Source organism: Dama dama, chromosome 11 (genome assembly GCF_033118175.1).
Source record: "Dama dama isolate Ldn47 chromosome 11, ASM3311817v1, whole genome shotgun sequence".
NCBI lineage: Eukaryota > Metazoa > Chordata > Mammalia > Artiodactyla > Cervidae > Dama > Dama dama.
Genome location: NC_083691.1, coordinates 83,916,415 through 83,943,154, shown reverse-complemented (window position 1 = coordinate 83,943,154; position 26,740 = coordinate 83,916,415). Strand labels below are relative to the sequence as shown.

The following is a 26,740-nucleotide window of genomic DNA, read 5'->3' as shown; positions in this document are numbered from 1 at the left end:
CATCCACAAAATGTCAGGAAAAAAAACATATTAAATTTGATAAAAAAAAATATGTGGCTTCACACAAACTTCTCAGCTGCTCAGATATAATCACAATTTACTGTGACGGCTGTCAGTAGGGCCCGGTGAAGCCTTGTTCTTGAATTTTATACAAACGGAGCCACGAAGTCTGTTCTGTTCCATGGTTTCTCTTTAGCAATATGTCTGTTGGACTCACCCATGTGATTCCACATAATAGGGCTTCATTCATTTTATTGTTGTATAATATTTTATTGAAGAATTACACCATTATCCACTCTGCTGAATGGAGCACATTTTGGCTGTTCCTGTTTTTTGGCTAGCACAAATAACCCAGGAATGAAAATTCCTGAGGATTTTTTTTGGCATATATGTGCATGCATTTCTCTCAGGTATTTACTTTAGAGGGGAGTTGCTGGATTATACTGTATGCATACTTTCTACTTTTGCAGATTATGCCTCACTGTTTTCCAAAGAAGCTTCTTTTTTCTTCCTTATATTCTGCAAACCTTAGGAACACCATGCTGCTTGCTGCTAGGCCTCTAGTTAGTTAGTATCAGTCAGTCAGTCATGTCCAACTCTTTTTGATCCCATGGACAGCACCCTGCCAGGCTACTCTGTCCACAGAGTTCTCCAGGGAAGAGTAATCGAGTGGGTTGCCATTCCCTTCATTAGGCCTCTGTGAGGTGAAGTGAAACTTGCTCAGTCTTGTCTGACTCTTTGCGACCCCATGGACTATACAGTCCACGGAATTCTCTAGGCTAGAATATTGGAGTGGGTAGCCTTTCCCTTCTCCAGGGGATCTTCCAAACCCAGGGATCGAACCCAGGTCTCCAGCACTGCAGGAGGATTCTTTACCAGCTAAGCCACAAAGGAAGCCCAGAAAGCCGTGTTATTTAAACCGTATGTCATCTTGCTATCCTATCCCTTCTTGTGCCTGTCATGTACTTATATCCTAGACAATGAGATATCCCTGCTCTGTCACTGATGACATGGGCATTTAGCTCAAGTCTTTTTCTCATTGAAAAAGACTACAATCATCCCAGGTAATGTACTTGCTGTGTGCAGAAAAGATCTGGACAGGAGAATGACTGATCACATGGTATAAAAAGCACCTACTTGCCAGGAAGAAAATAAAAGTAATCCAGAGTGGTGGCTGTTCTTGCAAAAACACATTTGAACAGTTCTATCATATACATTTTAATATTTTTATATAATTTCATAAAGATTACTGTGGTGAAGCTTACCTCTTAATAGATTTCCTGAAAAAAAAAATCACCTCATTTGTGTTAGGTATTACATATGGTATCACATAGTATGGTCTCTTCTGGTGGCAATGGCTGAATAGAGATGAACGCCCTGATTTCACAAATTTGAATGAATCCATGTGTAAACTACTTTTTAGAGAGTGTCAAAAGATTTGGTAATGAAGACAGCTCAAAGGGCATTTAGTAATGTGGAATCAAGATAGCCACTCGAGTAGCCCTCTTTTTTATCTTTTATCTCCCATGCCATCTGTTTCCCAGATTTTTGGAAAAGGTTTAGGAGAGTGCTCCAATATACCGTGTAACAACACCCTTGATGCTATGCTAAAAAAAATAATTTTGGATACATCATTTTCCGTTAACACACAGGACACTCAGTGTGTTCCCTGTGGCTTACTGATAACCTCCTCTGACATAAAGAAATTCATGTTATTACTTGACCAGATTCTCTTAAATATGTTCCATCTCATAAGGAAAACTTTCATAGTATAAGTATATTTAAGGAGAAAAAAATGCACAGAGGAACCAGACAACTGAGGAGTGTGTGTCTGAGTCTTCATCACATTTATCAGTTGCCTATCAGAGCTGTGCTTCCCAAGTGGCTCAGCAGTAAAGCATCTGCCTGCAAGGCAGGAGATGTGGGGTTTGAGCCGTGGGCCAAGAAGATTATCTGGAGTAGGAAATAGCAACCCACTCTAAAATTCTTGCCTAGAAAATTCCATGGACAGAGGAGCCTGGCAGGCTACAGTCCATGGGGTTGCAAGGACTCCGACACTACTGAGCACACACACACGCCAGAGCTGTATCATGTAACAAGGTCACCGTGCTCAAGAGATGCCATCTGTGCCCTCAAACCTTGGGTGTTAGGCCATGGCTTTTGACAGGATGGCACATATCTTGTTGCAGAATGCAATCTGGTGTATACTCTTAATTGACCATTTTCTTTGTGGATGTTCTTTGTAAACATTTCACATGCACCTGGTTTCCACACTGTGGCACATTCAAAACTCCTTGATGGTGTGGGACTGATTCCCCCTAAATAATTGTCCAGCTTCATCCTGTGCCCTTATGACCCACCTCCCCCCTTTTCCTCTCAGCCTCTGACTAAATGATTCTTTAAATGCATTCCTTCCTTCCCATCTCAGGACCTTTCACATATTTTTCTTTCTGCTTAAAAATAAGTGCTGTTACTCCAATATCATACTTTTCCCCAAACTAACTCCTATTTACCCTACAGTTTGCATCTTATATATCATTTTTTTCACGGAACTCTTTTCTGAATGCCTGGGTTATGATAGGATCCCCTGTTTATATGCTTGCCTATAGTCTTTTCTAGCATTTATTATAAATAATCATTGTTGACCACACTTTAATATTTTCCGTTCGTGCTATGTATGATGATTTTTGTACATTTTTTAAAAAAGAAAAAAATTTTTATTCTTAAAGCTGCACCCAAGAGATTACACTCTCTGTACAACATACTTGCCCAGCTTTGAGGTATGTTTGATCCAGAGAAAGTCCTCTGGACCTTATTTAACAGTTCATTAAAATATTTCCTAAAAGGTGAAAAAGAAAATCAGCGAATAAAATGAACAGTCATAAAGTGACTATTGAAGATGAAACTCTAGAATGCATAATCCAGGAAACTTACTTTTTTGCTTTGCTCTAGTCTGATCTTTTGGAAAACAAATTTTGGGTTCCCTAAACAAATAAAAGAATGAAACAGCTTTATACTTACACAAAGGCTAGGAACAAGACTGGATAAATTGACATGCCGTGGTGCAAACATGTGAAGCTGCTGAAGGCAAGATATGGCAGCTGCCTGGACGAGGGAGTCTGAGTGGTCCTGGGTTATAGCACAGCCCACCAAACAAGAAGAGCGGATTGTGGAGATTGTTGCTCCATTCCCTAGGAGCAAGGTAAAAGACAATGTAAAATACAATGATTTCATTATTAGTATCACCAAAAATATTCCTAGAAAATAACTATCTTCTAAATAACCCCTTTCCAAATAAACACACAAAAAAGTATACCTGAAACTAACACCACACTGTAAATTAACTCTACTTCAATCTAAAAAAAAAAAGAATAACTATGTTGAATTAACATTAACTAGTATGTTTGCTCTATGGTAAGTTTGGTACTGCAACTGTTAAAAATCACTGTAAGAAATGCCCTTACTTTTTTTCGCCTTACATTTTAACAGCTTACATTTTATCAAGCAAATAAAATCCTATAGAACAAGATTCAGCAAACTTTTCTTAAGATGGCCAATATTTTTTATTTTGCTTGCCAGGAGGCAAAATCTACACTACTCTATGAGGGAAGTGCCTACATAACCATTTATAAACAATTCTCACCTCATGGGTTGTTTAAAAAAAAAAAAGACCAAATAACCAGGCATCTGACAGATTTGGCCCATGGATCATAGTCAATTTGCCTAATTTGCCTGTCCCCTGTTATAAGAAAGTCATCCCCTAAATTCCTCTCCTTGAAAGCCAACCTCAAAAAAGAAGTCACTTCTTAAAAGGATATAACATACAGCATAGAGAATACAGTTAGCAATACTGTGATAACTATATGGTGACAGATGGTTACTAGACATAATGTGGCGATCAATTCATAGTATATATAAATGCTGAAATACCAAGTAGTACATCTAAAATGAATATAATAGCATATATCAACTATGCTTCAATCAAAATTTAAAAAGGAGTCACTTTTAAGATAAATAACCCTCTTTCTGATGGTTTTGTAAACAAAAACTTTGTAAAATCTATACAAATGATTTCAAAACACAACAGTTTATGAGTGACAATAACACATTTCTCTTCAATTTACCTAGCTTTATATTTATCCTCTGATAAACTATATTGTCTTTTAAGCCTATCATTGTTTCCTTTGGAAGAGCCAGAACATTCCCTATTCTCTGGTTCTTTGTTCAAATAACAGTACTACTTCTATGATATAATAATGTCAAATCCTATTTTCCTAATAAGATTAATGGCAATTTCAGCAGAGATAGGAAAAATAAATTGTGTCGTATCACACACTGTCTAGATAAAAATGTCTTAGTTGCCAAATATAAGTGATTTAAAATTTTTACCAATGCAAAAAAAAAAAAAAAATTTATATACATATAAAGACCAAACAGGGCTTCCCTAGCGGCTTAGTGGTAAAGAATCCACCTGCCAACATAGGAGATACGGATTCGATCCCTGGGTCAGGAAAATACCCTGCAGGTGGAAACGGCAACCTACTCCAGTATTCTTGCCTGGGAAATCCCAGAGGACCCTGACAACTACAATCCACAGGGTTGCAAAGAGCTGGACATGACTTAAAGAGACTGAGCACACACACTTACGCACAGAGGCCAAACAAGGAAATCACCGAGTCACACAAGAGTCATACTCTAGTTTGAAATACACAGGCCTCACCATCATATCAGAAAGCACTTGGTAGACACCTACACTTAATCAAGGGCACATATTTATTCTCTCTACATACCTGTGATATTCACTGGAAGAAAGAAATATCAACCTTCTCAAAGAGGGCACTGAGACCAAGATAAAGACATGCATAAATCATGTATTTTTCCATTCCTAGCATTCCTCCTTAAGATCCTTTCTTTTTTCACTTCCCTCTCTTTTTTAAAGTATCTATCCGAAAGGAGGCAACGAAGCATAGTAGTTAAGAATGCAGGCAGACAAGCAAAGGAAATTTACCTGAGCTTGACCTCTGATTCCAGCGACTCACTGGCGGGTGTGTGTGTGTCTGTGTGTGTGTGCTCAGTTGTGCATGGACTATAGCCTGCCAGGCTCCTCTGTCTATGAAATTTTCCCAGCAAGAACACTGGAGTGTGTTGCCACTTCCTTCTCCAGGGGATCTTCCCGAACCAGGGACTGAACCTGCGTCTGCTCTGTCTCCTGCATTGGCAGGCAGTTTCTCTACCACTGTGCCACCTGGGAAGCCCTCACTGGCTATATAATATATATAAAATCTTGGGAAAGTTCTTAACCTTTCTCAGCCTCAGTATTTCATCTGTGAAATGGACAGATATACCTTTATCAGGAATGCTGTTAGAATCAAATGAGATAATACATATAAAAAGCTAGACTCACTGAAAGATTTAATAAATAGTAGGAGGAAAAGAGAAAGCTCTGAAAGTAGCTCATGTATTTTGCATAAATTCATAATAATTTTCTGACCTGAGTGTTTAAGTTAACCATTTGTAGAATTATTTCAGTGGAAGTACATGGTAAGAATTTGGGCCTTAGGATCACAAATCTGCTACTCCTCAGTTGAATGATTCGAGGCAAGTTAATTAATTTCTCTGAGTTTAATTCCTCAGAGAAAATAATATATTCCTTAGAGTTAAAAAAACAAAAAAGTGAAGCTAGAGTCCATGAAGACAAGTGGATGGCACCCCAGGCCAAAGGAACTCCACTTTTACCTTTGACTTCATAGGGCTCCAAGTAACATTTTAACTTAGACGTTTTCTCTGCTCAAAAGTTCAAAAAGCACCTTCATATCACAGGTTTCTTAAGGGGAGTAAATAAAATAGCACACATAAAAAGCAGAGTTCCAGGTGTTGAGTAAATTGCCAGTACATAACACACAAAAATTATTATTATTATTATTATAAGATTTCCTTAGGCAATGTGAAGGTAATATTCAGGAAGCTGAAAGACAGTTATCATCTGTGTAATCCCTTTAGCTTAAGATGAAGTTACTCACCTTGTAGTTCAGGTCCAACAGTAGTTATTATAGCACCCAAGCATCTACCCAAACACTGATGAACCTCTGTGTGTGAGGGTGGAACTGTCAACAGCAAGGTAAGAACTAGAGATAATGTTGGCTCTACATATCCACGATACATTGGGCCACTAGAATCCACTATCAAAGCAAGCGAGTGAAGGGACCAAGTCTGGAATAAAATATAGTTTTATTTTATTGTAAATAGTATAGTGAATTAATATTTTAACTTGACTTTTCATAATACTAATAGTTTCATTTTTAATGAAGAGAAATATTTTAAAATATATTCCTTAAATGAGTAAAGGTCAACACATAAACTACCAGTAGCCAATGACCAAAGCAACCGATACACAAATGCTTTGTTTAAAGTTCCTTTGCAGTGTGACTTTAAGTGTCAGGTAAAAAGTTTCATCGATGAACTCATTTCCTCTATGATAATTACATGCATTTCACAATTCCCAAAAAGAGAAACTTATGTAATGAGAGTTTAATTTAGTGGATGCTAAGGACATCCGATATGGCTTTACAGTTTTGCTAAGAAACTAGCCTGAAATAAAACCATGACCACACCAATGTTCTGTAATACTCAGATCTATTTCTCAAGCAACGACATTCACATAACAGCTCTTCAAGTCACTGAATCTTTTTAGGCTCTAATTTATGTTTACTAAGCACAAATAATCTTAGTGGCTAATAGTATTTGCAGAATTAACCTGGAGCAATGTACTGTAATCAGCACAGGCTTAAAAAATGAAAAGTCCTTTAAGCTGCCCACATCTACATGTTAAAGAAAGTATCTTCTTAAAAAAACAAAAAAACTCTCCACTTTATTACCAAAGACACACTCTCAGACACCTCATTCAGTTCTCAATTCTTAAGAGATTTTACCTATACATATTTTTGAAGCCGCAATGGATTGACTGGAGAGCAGTTACTTCAGTTCGCACTGAAGTGTGAACATACAGTTCACATACAGTTCACACCTTGGGGATCTGGCTGGGCTCGGGCTCACATTTCCTTCCTGTTCTCAGTAAAGTCACCCTTCTTCACTAGGGCTCCAGCCTCACCTTTTTCATGAGGTCTCCTTAGGACCCCACCACAGCCCAGGCATTCTGCCGACTGAAGTGCTTTGCCACCACTGATGCCGTCTGCCTCCTTCTCCAGTTTCTGAGCACCTCATTTATAGAACTCTCTTCGTAGGTTTTAGAACTTGAGTGCCTTGCCTATGATAGGTTTGGGCTTTGCTGCAGTGAAGCAGCATGTACCAGGTAAGTGTGGGAGAGATGCGGGTGTTGCTGGCTGGCTTTCCTAACTCAACTGCAGCCTTACTAGAAGCCCCTCTGTGTCAAGCAGAAGGATGCGGGGAGCCACCATCTATGCTGGGAAGCCTGGGCTGCAGCATCTGGAAGGTTCTGAGTGGGTGTGTGGGCTACTTACAGAAGGGATGTGAAGGCCGTCTTGGCACCCCTTCTCTGGTCCCATTCCAACTCTTCTCTCTTGGTCTTTAGGATACAGACAGCACGAGAAGCACAGAGTATATCCTAACAGATAGGGAAACTGCCTTTTCCCTTTTTCTTTTCCTAAGTTAAAATCATCTGGTCCACTTTCTCATTCCTCTCAGCAGAGAGGGAAACCAGTACCTTTTATTTTTTCAATTGGCATCTCCAAAGGAGAGCTGCACTCCTGAGCTGAGGACACAGAGGTCTCAATAGAGAAGTTTCCCAACTTGACAATGTGGTAGGAAAAAAAAATCCATACCTTACTTTCTACTACTTGTCAATCTATTCCAATCCTAGGGAATTAAGCAATCTGAGTTGGACAATTATGTATAGAAACTATACCTACTGAGAAAAGTAATAGGAATACAGCAGCTTGAGGGAGGAAGACCAGAATACACATTTTGGAGAAAAAAATTAATAAAGGAAGAAAAGAAAGTATTTTAATAAAATTATTGCAAGGATTTTTAAGGCAATATAATTAAAACACAAAGGACAAGTGGTTTTTTTAAAAAAAAAAAAAAAACCCAGGATTTATATTAAATGTTCAGTAAAAAGCTAGAAAAAAAGAATAATTATTATTAAATACTGGAGAAGGAAATGGCAACCCACTACAATATTCTTGCCTGGGAAATTCCAAGGACAGAGGAGCCTGGGGGACTATAGTCCACGGGGTCACAGAAGAGTTGGACATGACTGAGCAACTAAACAACAAATTATTAAATACAAAAATCATTACTTTTTCGATTGGAAGTTCAGTCAGAAGATTATCTTGTAACACACAGTGAAAATACAAAAAATTTAAAATAATGAGGAAAAAGACAAAAGGCTCAATATGCAAATAAGTACCAGAAAGTGAAAAAGAAAAGATGAACTTATACACAACTTGATGAAATTTCTAAGCTGCAAGGATAGAGGGAAAATGCTAGTAAACCAAAATGCAAGGTTATAAACCTATAGGCATATTTCAGGTAAGTTCCTTAGCAAAAGAAATAAAAAGCCAGAGAAAAAGACAGCTATGATGTCTATAAGCTCCATTATGTTAGAAATTTATTATCAATACATAAACACGTCTTTGGGAGTTGAAAATATATGCACAGCATAAAAGAAGAAAATGTATTTATCACTAAAGTTTTACATCTGGATATTCAAAGCCACACTGCAGGAAAACTTTACAGCAATTGTACATTGGTTAATTTGATTATTGGCTTATATGTTACCTTCTACATCTTAAAGAACATATTTGAAAGCTTTTATAGATAACTGATAAAAAACTGAGATGTTAATATCTGTGGAAATTTAACTCAAAAAATTAAGCTACTCTGAGACTCTCACATGCAACACAAAAAATACCAAAATATTTATGAATAATGAAAAAAAAAGGACTGTGTGCCAGGAATAGTATATCCAACCAAATATCATTCAAATTTGAAGATTAAATAGAGTTCATTTCAGTTATGTAAGGAATCAAAAAACATACCACTCAACAACCCTTCTCAAGATTATTATTGTTAAAGGAAGTTTTCCTATCAAGTAAAAATAAAATAAGAACAGAGATCTAAACACAGGAGTTGAGGATACAAAAAAGAAACCACTATTCAACAATAAATCTCTAGTAATTACAGCTGAATACATGTATACAATAATTTGACTGTGAAGTGTAATTTTTGAGTTAGGATTCTTAACACAAAAGAGACTTTACAGAAAAATGAAGAATGCTACCATACTATTCACATGCAGATGAGAACTGAAATAGCAGCTTTGAGGGAATGTATGTGATCTACATTATAGTAAAATGTCAGGTCATAGGAATGAATCATGTGAAGCAGTCACTTACAGGAGTGTGGTTTTAAGAAATTAAAGCAAGAGAGGGCTGAGAAAAAGAGGAAGACAAAGGAAAGAAAACTAGCACTGACTCTTTGACATAAAAGAAGAAAGCAGCATCTTCTTAGGTAAAATAATTTTACAGTTGTGTTCTTTTCTTGCAGACTACTGTGGAAACAGTGTTTTTTAAAAAAAAAAACAGGGGCTTCTCTGGTGGCTCAGTGGTAAAGAATCTGCCTGACAATGCAAGACACTCAAGTTCGATCCCTTACCCAGGAAGATCCCACATGCCAGAGAAACTTAGCTGGATTTTTCCACAGCTAAACAAGGCTCACCTGTGACCTGAACACTACGCGTCTAGCACTTAGAAAACAGCTTAAAAAAAAAAAAAAAAAACAGCATAGACCCTCTTAAGGGGCAAGATTATTTCATTTGTGTTTTTAGTTCTTTGGGGACGTTTCCGCTTTATAGCTGAAAACATTTTCCAAGCAGTCAAAGCAAACCAAGCCTGTAGACTAAGAAGCCTCTGGTGGATTTTGAATCCTTTTCTGATGGCAAAGGAAGCCATCTGTAAACACACCAACGACAGGCAATAATGGCAACCAAACTTGTCTCTTCTGTCATCATCTGAGTCCCAATGTGAAGCTGGTGAGTTGAAAGCTACTGGATTCATATATGCAATATTTTGGGGTGCATCAATGTGAAATGACAAATCAAGAATCTAGGATGTTGTCGCACACATGAAGTTTTTGCCTCTTACTGTAATTAAATCTATTTTTGTGTAAAATATTTGAAGAGAAAGAAAAAATTAAATTCAAGGAGTACACTTGAAGATTCAACCCATGACCCTGTACCTGGGTTAGGGTATTAGAGGAAGAGAGAGAGAAAGGTTATTAAAAGAAATTGATCAATCTACCTAATGTAAGGAAATACAAAGAAGAGGAAACATGTACCAAGGATAATAAATAATAAAAAAAAACAATGCTTCAAGTAATGTATGGAATGGGTCAAATTCCCAGAATAAGACAGACTTTAGGATTAGGTTCAAATACAAAATCCTGTTTTACACTCATAAAACAAAATGATAGAGAAAGACCCTAAGACATTTTCCCTAACAACTCATCAGAATCATTACCATTTTTAAGAAATAAATTTTCCTACAAATAATATTTTCAAATTTCATATAAAAAACTTGATATCCTACCTGGACTTCAGAGGATGTTCCATCCTGTGCCAGAGCCAACAAAATGCTGACACTGGTCTTCAGATGTTGTCCTGAGCCAATGCCACCAACGTAACGATGCAAACAGCCCAGAGCCAATGAGTGGCCGGTTCTGGACACGACGTCTCGAGCTGACTTCAACCTGGAAAAGAGTCATGCTTCAGGGATTGTTTCTTCTCTCTCCCTATGGCAACAACAAACTTATGAATCACACAATTAAAAGGGATCTATTCTGGAAATCAGGAAAGATTACAATCATGATTATTTCTTTCTCTACTCATTAACAGAGGATGAGATGGCTGGATGGCATCACCAACTCGATGGGCATGAGTTTGAGTAAACTCTGGGAGCTGGTGATGGACAGGGAGGCCTGGCATGCTGCGATTCATGGGGTCACAAAGAGTCGGACACGACTGAGCGACAGACCTGAACCTGAACCTGAACTCATTAACAAGAGTTAGAGACTTAATTTAAAAGGGCTAAAATCACACATTTCACTGGATAAAAGCCTATTTTCATTTCAGAGAAAACATGAAAAAGAAACTACAACTTCAGAGTTTTTAATATTAATTATTCCTCGAGAATACAAGAGCCATTTGAAATATATTTTAACCACTGGTGCTTTCAATAAAAGACAAATAAGACAAAAAGACTATGACATAATCACGCACCAACATAGTTACTGTTAGAGAAGATGAAAATCCCACTAAGAACAAAGCTTCTAAAATTGCAAAGGAGCCTAGAAAGCAACTTTGATTTTCAAAACTGTATTACTAAAAGAAAACCCAAACAAACTGTATAATAACTCTCAATAAACCATCCATAATTAAACTCATAAAAGTGAAATAAAGTCAAGGGATAAAAAACCATCCCAAGACTCTGGCTGGTTAGCTTGCCTATGGCAAAGAAAAGTACAAATGCTGTCAAGCTAGAATAGACATTAGGAAATGTAGTGATGAAGGAAGTGAACTAAGTACATCCAGAGTAGTACTTTTGTTTTTTTTCCGACCACACCACATGGCATGTAGGATCTTCCCTGACCAGAGATTGAACCTGATCCCTCTGCATTGCAAGTGTGAAGTCTTAACCACTGGACTACCAGGGAAATCCTTTAGCAATATTTCTAATATATTATATCCTTGGATAAGGGGTCTTTATCTCTCTATACCTCAGTTTCTCCATCTGTAAAACAAAACATTATCATTATTCCTATATAGCGGTTGTTTTGAGAAATGAAAGAAGAATGAATGACATCTGTGCATTCTAAAGCATTATATAGATGAGAAAGCTTCCTTCACATAGTTACTTTTCAAAGTTCAAGGCAGTGAGCTAAAATGAAAGTTGAGCCAATTTTGTCAGTAATAATTATCTATTCAATAAAGTAAATAATCTAAGATAGAAGAATACACATTTCCCAGAGGTGTCAAAGTGAGAATGCTGCCAAATAATTATAACACTTCATGGAGATTTTATGACAAATCCCAGTTTCAAATAAATTAAAATGTAAAAAAAAAGGGTAACAAAATCTATGTAATAATAAATTTTAGATCATAATAAACTATTTGGAAAAGCTAATGAAACTAAGCATTAAGAACACCTGCAAACCATTAACTGGACAGGTATGAATATGAATAAAACGTCCTTGTGTTTCACCAGATTAGGTATGAAACAGATACTTTGACAGGTATTGAAGACACATAAATTAAAACTTCTGGTAACTAAAGAAAAATTAACCATTCAAGAGTTTTCCAAAGAAATACATTCCAATTTTACCTATTAATAACAGAACACAAACCACGAAATAGGTAGTTAAGATTGGTTCTTTTAAAATATCTTTAACAAAAGTTGATTTCAGGATCAATGAGAGATACTTGAAAAAAGTAAAGCTAATCGATCACTAGAAAATAACTGAAGCCATCCTGCAGAAGACTAAGTGGAAATATTTTGACTGTATTCTGCCCACTTGTATTATCCTTAGTGAGTCAAGCGATAACACTGGGGTATTATCCTCGACCTGCCAAACTGTGCCACTTGTGCATGAAGACAAGGACAACAATTCTCAGATACACACGAGTTCAGAAAACACTTCGTTAGAATTACTACTTCACAACCACTGCTTCTCCCGATCTCTTGTTAATAATCATGATGTAGTTTAGTATAATTAATACTGAAGATATACCAAACATAAGAATGATTAGTTTACATTACCCAAGTGTTAATTCCTAACCACTCTTGATTTTCAACTGCTCTACTTAAGTACTTGATTAACAACCAACAGTCATTAATAACTGTATTTATCATCTTAATCACAATTATTTGGATCTCTGAGATCACTCTTTTAAATTAATATGCCACAAAATTCCTAAAAACTAATGCTAAATATATCCCCTGTTTCAGAAATAATTTAAGTAATGATAAACTTAGTAGTAGTGAGAAAAAGAATGGCTTGTCAAAAAAGTGAAATATTAACAGAAAGAACAACGGCAATTGTCAGGGGAGCAGAAATGAGAGAAAAGAAGTTCAAAGAACCTCTTTAAGAGCAAAGTACACATAATTGAGAGAAACCCTTATTAACAATCCTCTTGATTCCATTATATAACATCCAAGAGCTGAAAAAGAAACCCACACCACATTGAAAGCATGTACCATGTAGAAAATACATGGTCCGGTTAATAATAATTATTGATTATCTAAACAACATCATTGACTATGAGAGAAAATTACTAGTTGATAGGGAGACTCACTTGTCAAAGCTATATTGGGCCATTCTAGCAATAAAAGTTGCTTCTCCAACCACCTGAGCCATTCTTCCAAGAGCTTCCCCTGCTGCACACCGTAGGATCGGGTTTGGATTGTCCAGAGCCCCCATAACCAGTGTCAGAGCAGATTTACGAACTTCCTCTGGTCCTAAAGTACTTTTGTTTTCAGCAAGGCCCTATGGTTATTTAAAAAAAAAAAAAAAGGACTGCAATATTTGTAAATTAACATCTTCACACATTACTCTCTTCAGCCAGCTTTCCCATGCACATACTATGCTGAGAATTAACACCTTTTAAATTGACGGCAATCACTTTCCTAAACATGATTTTAGAACATGATACGTAACATAGTTACAGCTGAATCAGCCCTAAAACCAACAATCCCTAGGAGTGTCTCTATCCAAAGACACATACTTAAAAGTTGTTTATATATATAAAGGACACTGTTTTATTAAAACAACTGTTATTAACTGATTGAAATTTATCATTCTAACTTTAAGGAAGGAAAAAGGCCTGATGAACATGAAACTCTGATACATTTATATAAAAATGCCAGAGACGATAATTATGTCACAAAGAGTATATCCAGTAGATACTTAAAGACAAAATGAGGTAAGAATAATCAGTAACTGAATGTTGGTGGCTCAGATGGTAAAGAATCTGCCTGTAATGCTGGAGACCCAGGTTCCATCCCTGGGTCGAGAAGATCCCCTGGAGGAGGGCATGACAACCCACTCCATTATTCATGCCTGGAGAATCCCACAGACAGAGGAGCCTGGCAGGCTACAGACCATGGGGTTGCAAAGAGTCAGACATGACTAAGTGACAAAGCATGAATGCTGACACAGTTTCTTCATACTAAAGGTAAATATCTCTGGTTCCAGTTATACTTACTGTCCTGGAACTTAAAATTATTTCTTTACTTGAGGCCAAAAATCTAAGTCGTGCTGCCTAGGGAAAGTGTTAACTACAGCAGAGCCATCAGTGAGCACACCTATGAATAAAAGCATACTCGACAGCAACATTATAGGTGTTCGCTAGCCTTCCAGCCACTGAGGGGAACCATGACCACACCACTCCTTTTTCAAAAAACTCAAGAGGTTGGTAGTTGACAGTCTCTAAAAAAGATGTATACTGATGATTATATAAATGGTACCAATCTTTTTTGCACAACCAATGTCTACATCTCTTTCCCTGAAGTTTACAAAATATGATTTAATTCATGCCCATTTAAACTCTTTACCTGTTATCCTTTTATTCAAAACAGTAATATCTTAATATTACCATATTATAGATTAACAACTTAAATTATAGATTATATAATAGTCTAGGTATGCCTGAATTACTATATTAAAGGTATTAGTTAACATCTCAGTTTAGAACATTTACTATGTTTTAAAAGTAAATACCTTTAGTGCGCTAAGTACAGCTGTAAAGATATTAAGCTGCACCGCCTGCTGGCGAACACCTTTGGCTTGTTTAACACATTCAGCAAAGTGATCCAACATCTGTAATCTATAATAGAATAAAGATTACATTAGCAATACTTTTTATTCAAATATGGCTCAAAAAACAGAGACAAGACAAGCTGTTTAACAAATAATGCCCCATGCTATCACTTCTCTATTTTCATTCCCTGGTCTAAACCAGCTCCCCACTCCTTTGAATTAACATACAAACATGAAATAACTGGTGCAACACAAGAGACTAACATTAAGTTTCAATCAGCAAAATAAGGGCATAATCTGAGTCATCTTCCGTGTGCAACAAAGTAGATGCTCAAGGTTTCTTGAACAGAATAACCATCATTAGCTGTGCATCTCTGTGGAAGATTTTTAGGTTGGAAATTTTTAAATGTTCACACATAGAAGAAAATAGTACTTCATGCCCTGTTTCTGGAAGCTAATTGGGAGTTTTTTTTTTTTTTTTTAAGATTTAGCTTGGTCACTTTTGTTAAATGTGAAAAATCAGAGGTGAATTGGTTGTGTACTCTTTCATTTTTTAAAAAATAAGACAGTTACCCCTCTTCCCCAAATCACAGCCACTTGAGACAACTCTGATTAAAGAGAATGAGGTCACATCAGATTCTTCTAAAAAGAAATGGAGTAGGGCAAAGGAATCTAGGGAAATTTCACTGGAAGGGTTTAAGCTCAATTATAAAAGGCCAGAGGTCTCATGTCAAAGCATTCTTCAAAACCCAACAGGAAGAAACCATCTCTCCTCCAGGAGGAACCCCAGTCAGAGGTACTTAGAGGACACCTATTCGGGCTGACATGCGCACACCTCTCTGACACTGACCCACATCTACGGTGAGGAAGCAGGGTACTGTCCACATTGTTTTCAGGTACACACCTAAGAAGATGGATATGTGCTCCAACACGGTCATCAAACATTGTGTGCCTGTAACTGATCTCAAACGTGCAACTTTAAAAAAAAGGTTTCTCCTTTTATAAAGTATTTCTTTTAATTTGAAAAATATCAAGAAAAAGTTACTACCTAGGAATAACCATTGAAGATTTTTACATATTTTAAATTCAAAACTGCAAAACTTCTTGTCTTTTACGTTCTTCATTTAACATTATATAATGAGCATTTGCTGATATCAAAACATTGTCTCCGTAAAACATACTTCAGCCTATCAACTTTCCATAATGTATTCACTGATTCCTCCATCCTTGGATATTTATGTTATATATTATATTTTTGATAGGATTATCTATTTTTTTTACTTCATCTTGTTTCACAAAAGTGATTTAATAAAGTTAAGATAATCCTGGATTCTGGTTACAGCTTTCACAACTAGCTGTATAATTTTTGGCAAACCACAAGCTCTCAGACCTAGATTTCTTTAGTTTTAAAACAAGAACATTAAAATAGATGCTTCATAAGATTCTTTCACTTTTAAGCCTTTAACATTCATGTGGCAACCAAATGTTCTTGAAGATATCTGGATAAAGTAAAAATTCCATATTCAAAATTTTCCCCTCAAGTTAAAAAACAATTAACCAAGCAACCTACATATGTGAAGACATGCTATCTTTTCTATGCAAATACAACAATGTTCTTGAGGCATAGTTTTTAAAACCTGAATTATCTGTGAAGATTTTACATTAATTTATTTTTAGTCCTCCTTCTGGGAAAATCACCATAAGTATAAAGCACCTAAAAGTTAAGTACAGTGTCTGTGGACATAAAGCATAGCAAACTAAAATGTTCCCATTAAAAAAAGAATCAAAAAAAAAAAAAAAAAAAGAATCAGTTACTTTAGTGTTCCAATTTCCAGACTTTAACCATCTGACAAATGCTATATTAGGGAGTAGACTTCTCATTCATTCACTTTCTCAGTAACAAAATCAAAAGACTTGGAAAATTGCTGTCCCTAATTAAAGGTACAGGCAAACCTACTATGCCTTATAAATTGGCAAACAAATTATTACAATGAAAACTTAGTTGTATAAGACCTGGTCCATAATACAATAGTTATTAGATGCCAGAACATGGGCTCAAACCTGAAAAACAGTTTCAAATTATGTGGAGTCTGCATGCAATTTATGATATTATGTTTCTGAGACTATTGTGTGAACTCTTTTTTTTTTTTTTTTGCATCCAGAATATATTTTGAAAACTTTTACACTGATACCAAAGACAGGCAGACACTATAAGAAAATTACAAATGCAAATACTGACATAGAAATTGAAACAGATCACCAGCCCAGGTTGGATGCATGAGACAAGTGCTCAGGGCTGGTACACTGGGAAGACCCAGAGGGATGAGATGGGGAGGGAGGTGGGAGTGGGGATCGGGATGGGGAACACATGTAAATCCATGGCTGATTCATGTCAATGTATGGCAAAAACCACTACAATACTGTAAAGTAATTAGCCTCCAACTAATAAAAATAAATGAAAAAAAAAAAATAAAAAAATAGCGGATGGGGGACATAAGTACACTCATGGCTGATTCATGTCAATGTATGGCAAAAACCACTACAATGTTGTAAAGTAATTAAACTTCAATTAAAATAAATAAATAAATTTAAAAAAATATGTTATACACTTAAAAAAAAAAGAAAGAAATCTTGAACAAAATACAAGCAAACTAAAGCAGTACATTAAAAGGTTTATACACTATGACCAAGTGGGATTTATTCCTGGAATTTGAGAATGGCTCAACAGACAAAAATTAATCAATGTGATATGTCACCTGAATAGAATGAAGGAAAAAAACCCCAAATCATCTCAATTGATGCAATAAAAAAAATGATGAAATTCCACATCTTTTCACCATAAAAACACTTAATGAATGAGAAACAGAAGGAAACTCATTGGCTGGGAAAATCTACTATTTAAAAATAATTTAACTATGACTTTATACTAACCGGTGTTTAAAAGAAACATGAGGAAACACTACACCAAAAAGAGCCACGGAAGCATCAATGACTGAAACTCCAAGGGGAAGAGGCCCAGGCACAGCTTCTCCTGCAGGTATTCGTAAGTAAATGGAGGATGGATCATGCTCCAGAGCCCCACTCCCAGATGCACTGTTTGGCTGGAGCTGCACAAAGAGGACATAAAAATCATTCGAAATCTACTTTAGGAAATTCACTTACCAAGTACTGGGCATGAAGAGTAAAACAGAGGAGGAGAGAAAAAAGGTAATAATAAAAAAACAGAATGATTAACTATGGAAATGTTTAAATAGAGAAAGATGTAATTTGGCTATCTAAAAAAGTCACAACAGTTAAATTTTATACTTAAAAAAATATTAAAAAAAAATCTTGTTCATTCTAAAACATTTTTACAATACCCACCTTAAAATGTGTAAGCAAAATAACATCAGGAATAACTTAAACCCACAAAAAAAGTTTCTTAAAGTGACTTTCAGAAACTTCTTAAAAGTACATATGAAATAATGTATTCAGTGGGCAAAAAAGGTTCTAAATCTTCAGTCTACTAAATTTTATTCCTTTCTAATCTGTCACAAAATAAACTAAACCAAAACAGAACACCAACAATCAAAAAGCTAGTCAAAACTGATCTTTGCAAAAGCAATCACAGGATACCTAAATACACAGACTATTAAATAAAGACAATTCACCCAATTCTAACTATTGCTGCTTACCTTTTCTCCTTATTTATCCATCACTAAGAAGTTATTTTTAAATGTCTTAAGAAAGATAAATGAAAAGTCAACCTTAGTCTACAATATTTTCTTTTTAAATGACAATGTATACTGGTACCATTGTTTATCAATCAAGCTAGTAATCATTTCAATGTACAGTTTACTACCTGGTCTTCAATTGATTTATGATCAGTTTCTTGAAGCCAGGACCCAAGAAGAACACTATCATCATAGTGGCAGAGGGATCTGAGGAGGGAAGTAGTTGTGTTGGCTGAGTTGTCAGTCAAAGTGAATTCTGCTACCAGTTCTCTAAGAAGTGCATTGAAAGAGCCTAAAAAACAGAACTTCAGATCAGATAAAAAATAATACTTTTTAAGATGACAATCATTACCTACAAAGAGCAGCAATATATTCAACAGAAGTAAAATAATTAAATCCCCGTTTCCTTTTTTGAAAAATCAGTATTAAATGTTTTATTGCTGGTTTTTTTTTTTTTTTAGTTCTACCACTTTATTGCTAACAACCCATTTCCCTCCACCCTCGTGCACACATGCTCAGTCATGTAATCCCATGGACTTCAGCCCGCCAGACTCCTCTGTCCATGGACTTTTCCAGGCAAGAATACTGGAGTGGGTTGCCATTTCCTTCTCCATTATTGCTGGTTTTAATACACAATAATGGCACTTCATTATTGTATTGTGCCTTTTAGTCTAAATTATTTAAATAAAAAACTCAAATTCAGGAAAAATTCTTTATTTTAAATATGTTAAATATGACTATTATTTACTATTAATTACTCAATGATGTGCAAACACTGAACCAGAGCATATCAAAATTCTCAGGCATGGTTGCACTGGGATATTAACATTTTATATGACATTTAACTTCTGCAAAAGTACATTAATATTCTCCCTCCAGATTCTCCCTCCAGATGATATTAGCTATATCATAACAGTTAGGATAGTCATCAAAAGCATAGACTCTCAATATGAACCAGCTGGGTTTGAATCCAAGCTCTGCTACTACCTCCCAGACCTGTGCAAACTACACAACCTCTAGGTATTCAAGATTCTTCACCTTTAAACAAAGCTATGTTTTAGCCTCATAAGGTTTGTGGTTAGAGTCAAAGATACCAGCTTATAAAGGGCTTAGGATGGGGCCTGGGACACAGCAGTACTCAACAAGTGTTAGCTACTCAGTATGAGGAAAAGGAAACGGTGGCCTTCCTCTGCATAGTGAGTCAGTGGGGGTCCAGGATCAGAACTCTATGATATTGTGAAGAACTGGAAAGGCATGATGAAGAATTTTTATTAAACGTCCATAAATTTTACTTACCTTCATAAGTTTTTGGAGGCAACAACGCCAAGATATCATAAAGCCTTAAACGGACCATGGCAGCACTAGCTTTCAGATGAGCTCCATGGGCTTTAATGACAGAGGGAATGCTAAAATGTCAAAAGTATAATTCATATCAGCTTATCAGAATAAGCAGTACTTACAAACATTCTTTTCCAGTCACATCAATGTGATATCCAGATGATATCCAGATGATATCAATGTACCGCCAAAGTGCACTGGTAAGTATTATGTTTTTGTTTATTTTGTGACTTTTACTGTGAGTAACAGAAACACTATAAAACACAATTTTACTTCAATCTATATCACTACAATTTTTAAAGTCATTTTACATAAAGTTTAGTACATTTTCTGTATGACAGTACAGGGAATTACAAAACATGGCAATTTTTAAATATATAAAATTGGATGTTAATGTGTTCTAACTGCCTACTTACTGTGACATCATAGTCATGGCACATTCAATAGGGGTCATCAATTTTCTAATCACATCTTCAGTTAGGAGTTCAGGACAGTGTGCAACAAAACTCCTCATTGCTAGACAAAAATTTTAAAAAGACTGATTTGAAACCGCTTTTGTGAAGATGAACAATTTATAAAGTTATATAAAGGTTCCTAAAATTTTTAATTATTACAAAACATCACGTTCTAAAACAAGGTCAAACCAAAAGAAGAACCAACTGCAACGACAGAGAAAACTCATTAGAAAAGGCTAGAAGAGTGGCCACAGAAACAGAGGAAGGGAAGATGTCTGTTAAGATTTCCGTGAGCGAGAATTCAGAGGTCTATGACCCCATGTGAATTCAGATGAGTGAAAAAGAAAGCCGTTTCAGAAGAGAACCAGGAGTGGACGTAATGTCCCAGTGAGCAGAAGTATCTCTGTTGGCTCTTTAGCAGTAGAGCTGCCATCTCTCAGATACATGGGAACAAAACTGACACTCTGCCCTGCCGTGTTTATGGCTAAGTGCACATCCGTCTCCCACAGTTTGGAAAAAAGAAGTACTTTTCACCTTCAGATAAAATAAAAAAACAAAAAAGGATAGTCACTCAGTGTAATTTTAGTTTTCAAATAAAACAAAACTTGAGCCTTTTCTATAAGTTGCTGACTCCCAAACAAAAACAACTTTATTTCACACTTCTTGAAAATGCTGATATCTAAAAAATGTATCAACTTTCTGATAGGAGAAAATAGCTATTTGTATGAAAAGACTAACTGTAAACTCAGAAAATCCGGTAATCCTGAGTTTCTTTTTCCTTTAAATAAGCACTGGGCTTTTTTACATGATGACTCAGTGCTTCTTCAGGTGGAAGACTGCAGTAACTGGGAATTAAGAGGTCTGGTTCTAGCTCCTGTTTGATCACAAACTCTAACCTCCTTTTCAAAGACTTAACTTCATTTTTATTACAAAATTAGTAAACTCATATAGATTCTTTACAAAGTTTTTTTCTAAATGTAAAAGTCTATCAACTCATCATTATATGTCAAAATAAAAAACTGAAGCAATGATTTACCTTCACTTCACAAATATTTTAGTAAGAAAATAATATTGTGAAAGTACAATCCCTTCAGTTCTTACCACATAAAGCTCCAGCACGACCTTCCAATGTTACCTGCCAGGTAAAAGAATCGCCTCGGGCCTTCTCAGCCTCCAATTCCTTTAAAGAACGAGGGAAAACATTTCGCCACAATAACAACATCTTGGGTAGATGGTAACGAACAACAGACGGTCCTAATCAAGAAAATGGGAATACAAAACCATACTATATATAACACTACAAAAAAACAGTCATAGAAAAGAGCCCCAAATAAGCTTTAACAATAATTCTTATCTCACTCTATCTTAATCTCTAATATTAACATTTTCAAAATGCTTTTTTATTCTGTAAGTAAAATATATTATCTATTGAAGCATAGTAAAATTCATCTAGAAACTAACAATATTTATTATAAATAAATAAAACATAAAATAAATAAAATAAATCCTCAAAATGTCATCTAAAAGAAATTACTCAAATATATTCAGAATGACAGATTACATTCTATCAACAATAAAGTGTATCTGGGACATATTTCATGACGTCTTTTCTATAAACATATATGTATATAAACATATACACCCATTCATAAACACATACATATAAATATTTACTACTCCATTTTAAGGGCAATTTATAAGGTTAATTTTCATGGAGTAGTATATTTAGAAGTAGGAACCTATATTTACACTACTAAGGAATTCATTTAATACACCACCTAACATACTTAACATAATGTTCTGGAAAAAAGTTAGCACTGATTATTTTCTTTAGAAAACCAGGTCAAGGTTCAATTTTCAAAAGGTAGATGAATCAAGCAGTTAGCAACTTTGCAGTTAGTACACACACACATACTTATTACAGTAGAAGCTAAAAATGTGAAGTAAATAGTGGATACACCTTATTACAATGAGAACATATTGATACCATATATTATCACAATGATAACAGGTACTTCTGTTCTATGTGTAATGCTAAACTTTACTTGCATCTCAGATTTGTCATAACACTTAGGACAGTGAAGTGCATAAGAATAACCCCAAGGATGTAATGCCAATGAGAGATATTGTTTACTGTGTGACTTTAGCATCCTACTAAAATCACTTTAGTCTTCCACTTTGGGCACGGAATATCTCGTCTCTTTTAACAGGCTAATCAGTTAGACCATGGCTATTCTGATGGTAAAGGTGAAACTTGGCTCAGTTGGTAAAGAATCCACCTGCAATGTGGGAGCCCTGCGTTCAATCCCTGGGTTGGGAAGTTCCCCTGGAGAAGAGAAAGGATACCCACTCCAGTATTATGCCCTGGAGAATTCCATGGAATATACAGTCCATGGGGTCGCAATGAGTCAGACACAACAGAGCAACTTTTGCTTTCTCATTAAGTGTACATAAACAGAAATTACCAAAAAATCTCATACCAAACCATGAGAAAAGCATCATTATCATTTTACAGCCTCATTCAAAGTCTAGAATGTGAAGTTGAATACTTTTATTTATTTATTTTTTGAAGTTGAATACTTTTAAACTTTCTTTATAATCTACTGACAGTTACAGAATAAGACAAAATCATACTCAATTATAGTTGTACCTAAAGTCATAAGTGCTCCAAGTAAGAGCCATCCAGCTTGGGTCCGCTGTAAAGACAGCCTGCTATTTTGGGCAGCAGTTCGTAAGAGATCTTCAGCAATACTAACAACCATCTGCAAGAGAGGTTGAGAACTGGATTTTAATTTAAACAACTTAACCAGATCAAATAAGAAAGTACATAGTTAGTATACATTTATTAAAAAAGAATTTGTCTTTTTGTTGTTGTTGCTGTTAATATGCTTTTAAAGAGGCAACATCAATACCTCATCAATCCCAATTGCATTGCTGACTCAGAGAAGACCCAGAACAGCACAGTGGTTAAGAATATGACTTCCAGAGCCAAGATGCCTGAGTTCATATCCCAGCTTTGTCATTTCCTAGCTTTTTGACCTAGAATAACTTCATCTCTATGCCTCATTGCTAAAACAGGAATAACAGGAGAACCAATGTCACTCACGTGCGGATTAAATAAGTTAATACAGGAAAGCACTCAGAATGGTGCTGATCCAGGTAATCACTTGATAAATGCTATTAGTAGTCATACTGTAAACCTACACTTAAAGACTTGTTCAACTCATATTATAAATTTGCCATTAAGCTAATCTTAAGGTGCTTACAGTCTTAGAGAAGACATAGGAAAAAAGGGAAGTAACAAGCAGCATACAATCAAACGACAGAATAATAGTACAGATGCAGTGGTCAGCAAAGAGAAAGGCTACCATAGACTGAGTAGCTTTGAAGGTATTTCATGAAAGAGATGGAACTTGGATTGGGCTTCTAAGCAAAGCAGCTAAGTTTGGGGCAGGCGAACAAGAAGAGGGATGAGATTTTAATGTAAGATGTTAGCATAAACAAAGACATGGCGGCTGAGAAAAAGCTTGGAAAGAAAGCAATGTGGCTAGTCTGACTAGCACAATGGGAAACTAGAATGAAAGGGCAGAATGCTCATTATGAAGATATCAGTTTAGCAGACAGAGATGATTATATTTTATTCTCTGATCCTGGGTAGTCTCTCAGGGTCTTTGAGCAGATATAAAATATGAAATAAAAAATAGGGAAGAGATGGGAGAAAAAGACTCCAAAGAAGGAAAATCAGTAGAAGACAAGGATATGGGAGATGGAAGCCCAGGTCTGAGTAGTAGCTATCGAAGTCACAGAAATGAATGGACATGGGCTGAGTAACCCAGAAAAAAAATTTTTTTTTTAAATTTAGCGCAATATAAAGTTGCAAATAATACTTTTATAAACACTTAATATTCCTAAAAAGAAAATCTTCATAGTAGTATACAGTATAGCAGAAAGAAAGGCAAAAAAATGGTAACTGATTCATGACAGCTATTCAACTTTTATTAAGTATTACCAAAATGTTAACTGTGGCAACAGCACATTCTGTTGACATTTTGAATATAGCAATGTGAATTATATTTCTAAAACTCCAAAGAAAAGCTCTGATTTCCAAAGAATTGGTGTAAGGTTTTTTTAATCTCTCTCTAAAATAAACAAATCATAAAATTATACTATACCCAGACAAAACCTATTATTCCTGTAACAGAAGTAAATGTCAAATTTTAATCAGGGTCTGTCAACTCCATATGGGCTTCCCTGGTAGCTCAGCTGGTAAAGAATCCGCCTGCAATGCAGAAGGCCCCAGTTCAATTCCTGGTCGGGAAGATCCCCTGGAGAAGGTATAGGCTACCCAGTCCAGTATTCAGGGGCTTCCCTGGTGGCTCAGACGGTAAAGAATCTGCCTGCAATGTGGGAGACCAGGGTTCGATCCCTGGGTTGGGAAGATCCTCTGGAGGAGGGCATGGCAATCCACTCCAGCATTCTTGCCTGGAGAATCCCCATGGACAGAAGAGCCTGGTGGGCTACAGTCCATGGGGTCACAAAGAGTCAGACACGACTGAGCGACTAAGTATAGTACAGCACGGCATAACTCCATATACACAGAGCACTATGCCACTTATCATCACAGTAAAACTGTTTTTGTTTGATCACCCAGTTCGACATCAAACACAGAAGGTATTCCAATGGAGACTAAATAAAGCCCAAGGGACAGCACTTAAAATTCTAGGATCTTTGTCATACCTTTCCCTTGGCATGCGGAATGCCCAAAGGACACTGATGAACTCCACCTAACAAAGCAGCCATTGCAAAACTGTATCCACTGACAGCTTCTGGTGACGTTTTTAAGTTGTTGAGCCGTTCTGCACATCTGTCTAGAAACGGCGTCAACTGGAAAGGTAATGCCACAGCCACGCAGCGCAAACACCAGGCAGCAGCAAGTCGGGCTGCCATGCTCGGATGGAGAAGCACTGACGTCACAGTCTCCAAAAGGCCTAAAAAAAATACTCAAAATTACTCTTTAATGAAGTCAGACAGTTTAATGAGTTAAAAGACTATGTATAACACCATCATTAATATTGTGTCACAATTTTACACAGATACTTTCAGAACTGGTGCCAAGAAACACACACACATCAACTCATAAACAGGTAAGTACTTTGAATTAAAGTTTTCTACGAAGAACACAGTACAATTATATCCAATGAATTATAAAATGCTGATGTATTCAATAAAGTTTAGAAACAAAACTACCATGACTGTTTCTGTCTCTCAAAGCATTATTTTAATATTTAATTCAAGATTCACTATCACAGTGAATCCTAAATAAAACCCAACTTTTAATGGATGATTTAAACTGCTAATTATCATGTTAAGCAAACAACTGGGAGTTTATCAATCACACCTATGACTTTTAAAAATATTGAAAAAAATATTTCAGCCTATAAGTGAACAGCATACCTATAGATGCTTCCTGAATAAGAGGGGACGCAGTGGCATTCAGGCTCTGCACCAGACTTCCGAGCTCCTGCAGGGCACAGACCATCACATGCTGGCTTGCTGCAATGTCTGCTGCTCCAGACTTGTTCTCCCCACTAGTGTCATTCACTACTGCTTCTGGAAACACAAAATCAGGTACAGAATGTGGGTGAATTAAACCGTGATATAATTTTTTGATCTATACAATTTTATGTTTTTAAATTATACAAGCTGAATGCCTGACTGTTAAGAACTCTGTTTGTATCTCTAATAATTAGGGAAACACAAATCAAAATTAAAATGACAAAAAATCAATGATGCCCCTAGTACACATTCAATAAACAGTAGGAGCTATTATTGTTACTTTATCATTATCACCGCTATTTTAAGAGCTGCAATGTGTTGGTAGCATCACTGTCAAATTACTGACCAGAAAGAGTATCTATAAAGAGAATGACTTTAGAATTTCTTACTGGGATGTTCCTCAAAGTTTCCATTGATGTTGTTGACCCTTTCCTCCATCTTTTAGCTTCCAATAGAACTGATATGTATTTAATCATGAAAAAACTAAAAAATTCTTCTCAAATTACTAATTAAGACTATATCCTGGCCCATAAATTCCAGATACATAGCACTGTGTTTAATTCTTTTACCACTTTAAAAATCAAATGACTAATCTATGACCTAAGATCCTTAAATGACAGTAACAAACTTTCTTATCTTACTTACATTTATTATGAATTAACAGGCTATAAAATATAGAATATTAGGAAATAACAGATTAATACATTATGGACTAAAATTAAACATCTCTTTTCTCCTTAGATACTTCTGGACTTGGAAATGCATGGACTCTCTTTTTTGGTTACTAAATTAGAGGTTCCCTGAACAGGTGTTATCTGTGTGGCTTGCTATTTTACTCCCACCATTTGACACACTGTTTTTGGCACTCAAACATTTCTTCAATCATTC

At 35.9% G+C, this 26,740-nt stretch overlaps 1 protein-coding gene across 3 annotated transcripts in view; it reads right to left on the bottom strand.

Annotated features, from left to right (window-relative positions):
• Nucleotides 1-26,740, bottom strand: part of HEATR5B (HEAT repeat containing 5B) — a 94,863-nt gene that overhangs the window by 47,346 nt on the left and 20,777 nt on the right. For all 3 annotated transcript variants that reach the window (XR_009694805.1, XM_061155586.1, XM_061155587.1), the window contains 13 exons: nucleotides 25,751-25,906; nucleotides 25,034-25,284; nucleotides 22,947-23,058; nucleotides 21,398-21,550; nucleotides 20,258-20,357; nucleotides 19,800-19,909; nucleotides 18,632-18,795; nucleotides 17,722-17,897; nucleotides 14,752-14,857; nucleotides 13,328-13,518; nucleotides 10,566-10,725; nucleotides 6,021-6,210; nucleotides 3,022-3,191 (listed from right to left, as the gene is read on the bottom strand). Coding sequence is in view for 2 of the 3 variants with exons in the window: in XM_061155586.1 (XP_061011569.1) it covers nucleotides 3,022-3,191; nucleotides 6,021-6,210; nucleotides 10,566-10,725; nucleotides 13,328-13,518; nucleotides 14,752-14,857; nucleotides 17,722-17,897; nucleotides 18,632-18,795; nucleotides 19,800-19,909; nucleotides 20,258-20,357; nucleotides 21,398-21,550; nucleotides 22,947-23,058; nucleotides 25,034-25,284; nucleotides 25,751-25,906 (2,039 nt within the window). In the remaining variant the exon portion in view is untranslated. The remainder of the gene's footprint in view (nucleotides 1-3,021; nucleotides 3,192-6,020; nucleotides 6,211-10,565; nucleotides 10,726-13,327; nucleotides 13,519-14,751; nucleotides 14,858-17,721; nucleotides 17,898-18,631; nucleotides 18,796-19,799; nucleotides 19,910-20,257; nucleotides 20,358-21,397; nucleotides 21,551-22,946; nucleotides 23,059-25,033; nucleotides 25,285-25,750; nucleotides 25,907-26,740) is intronic.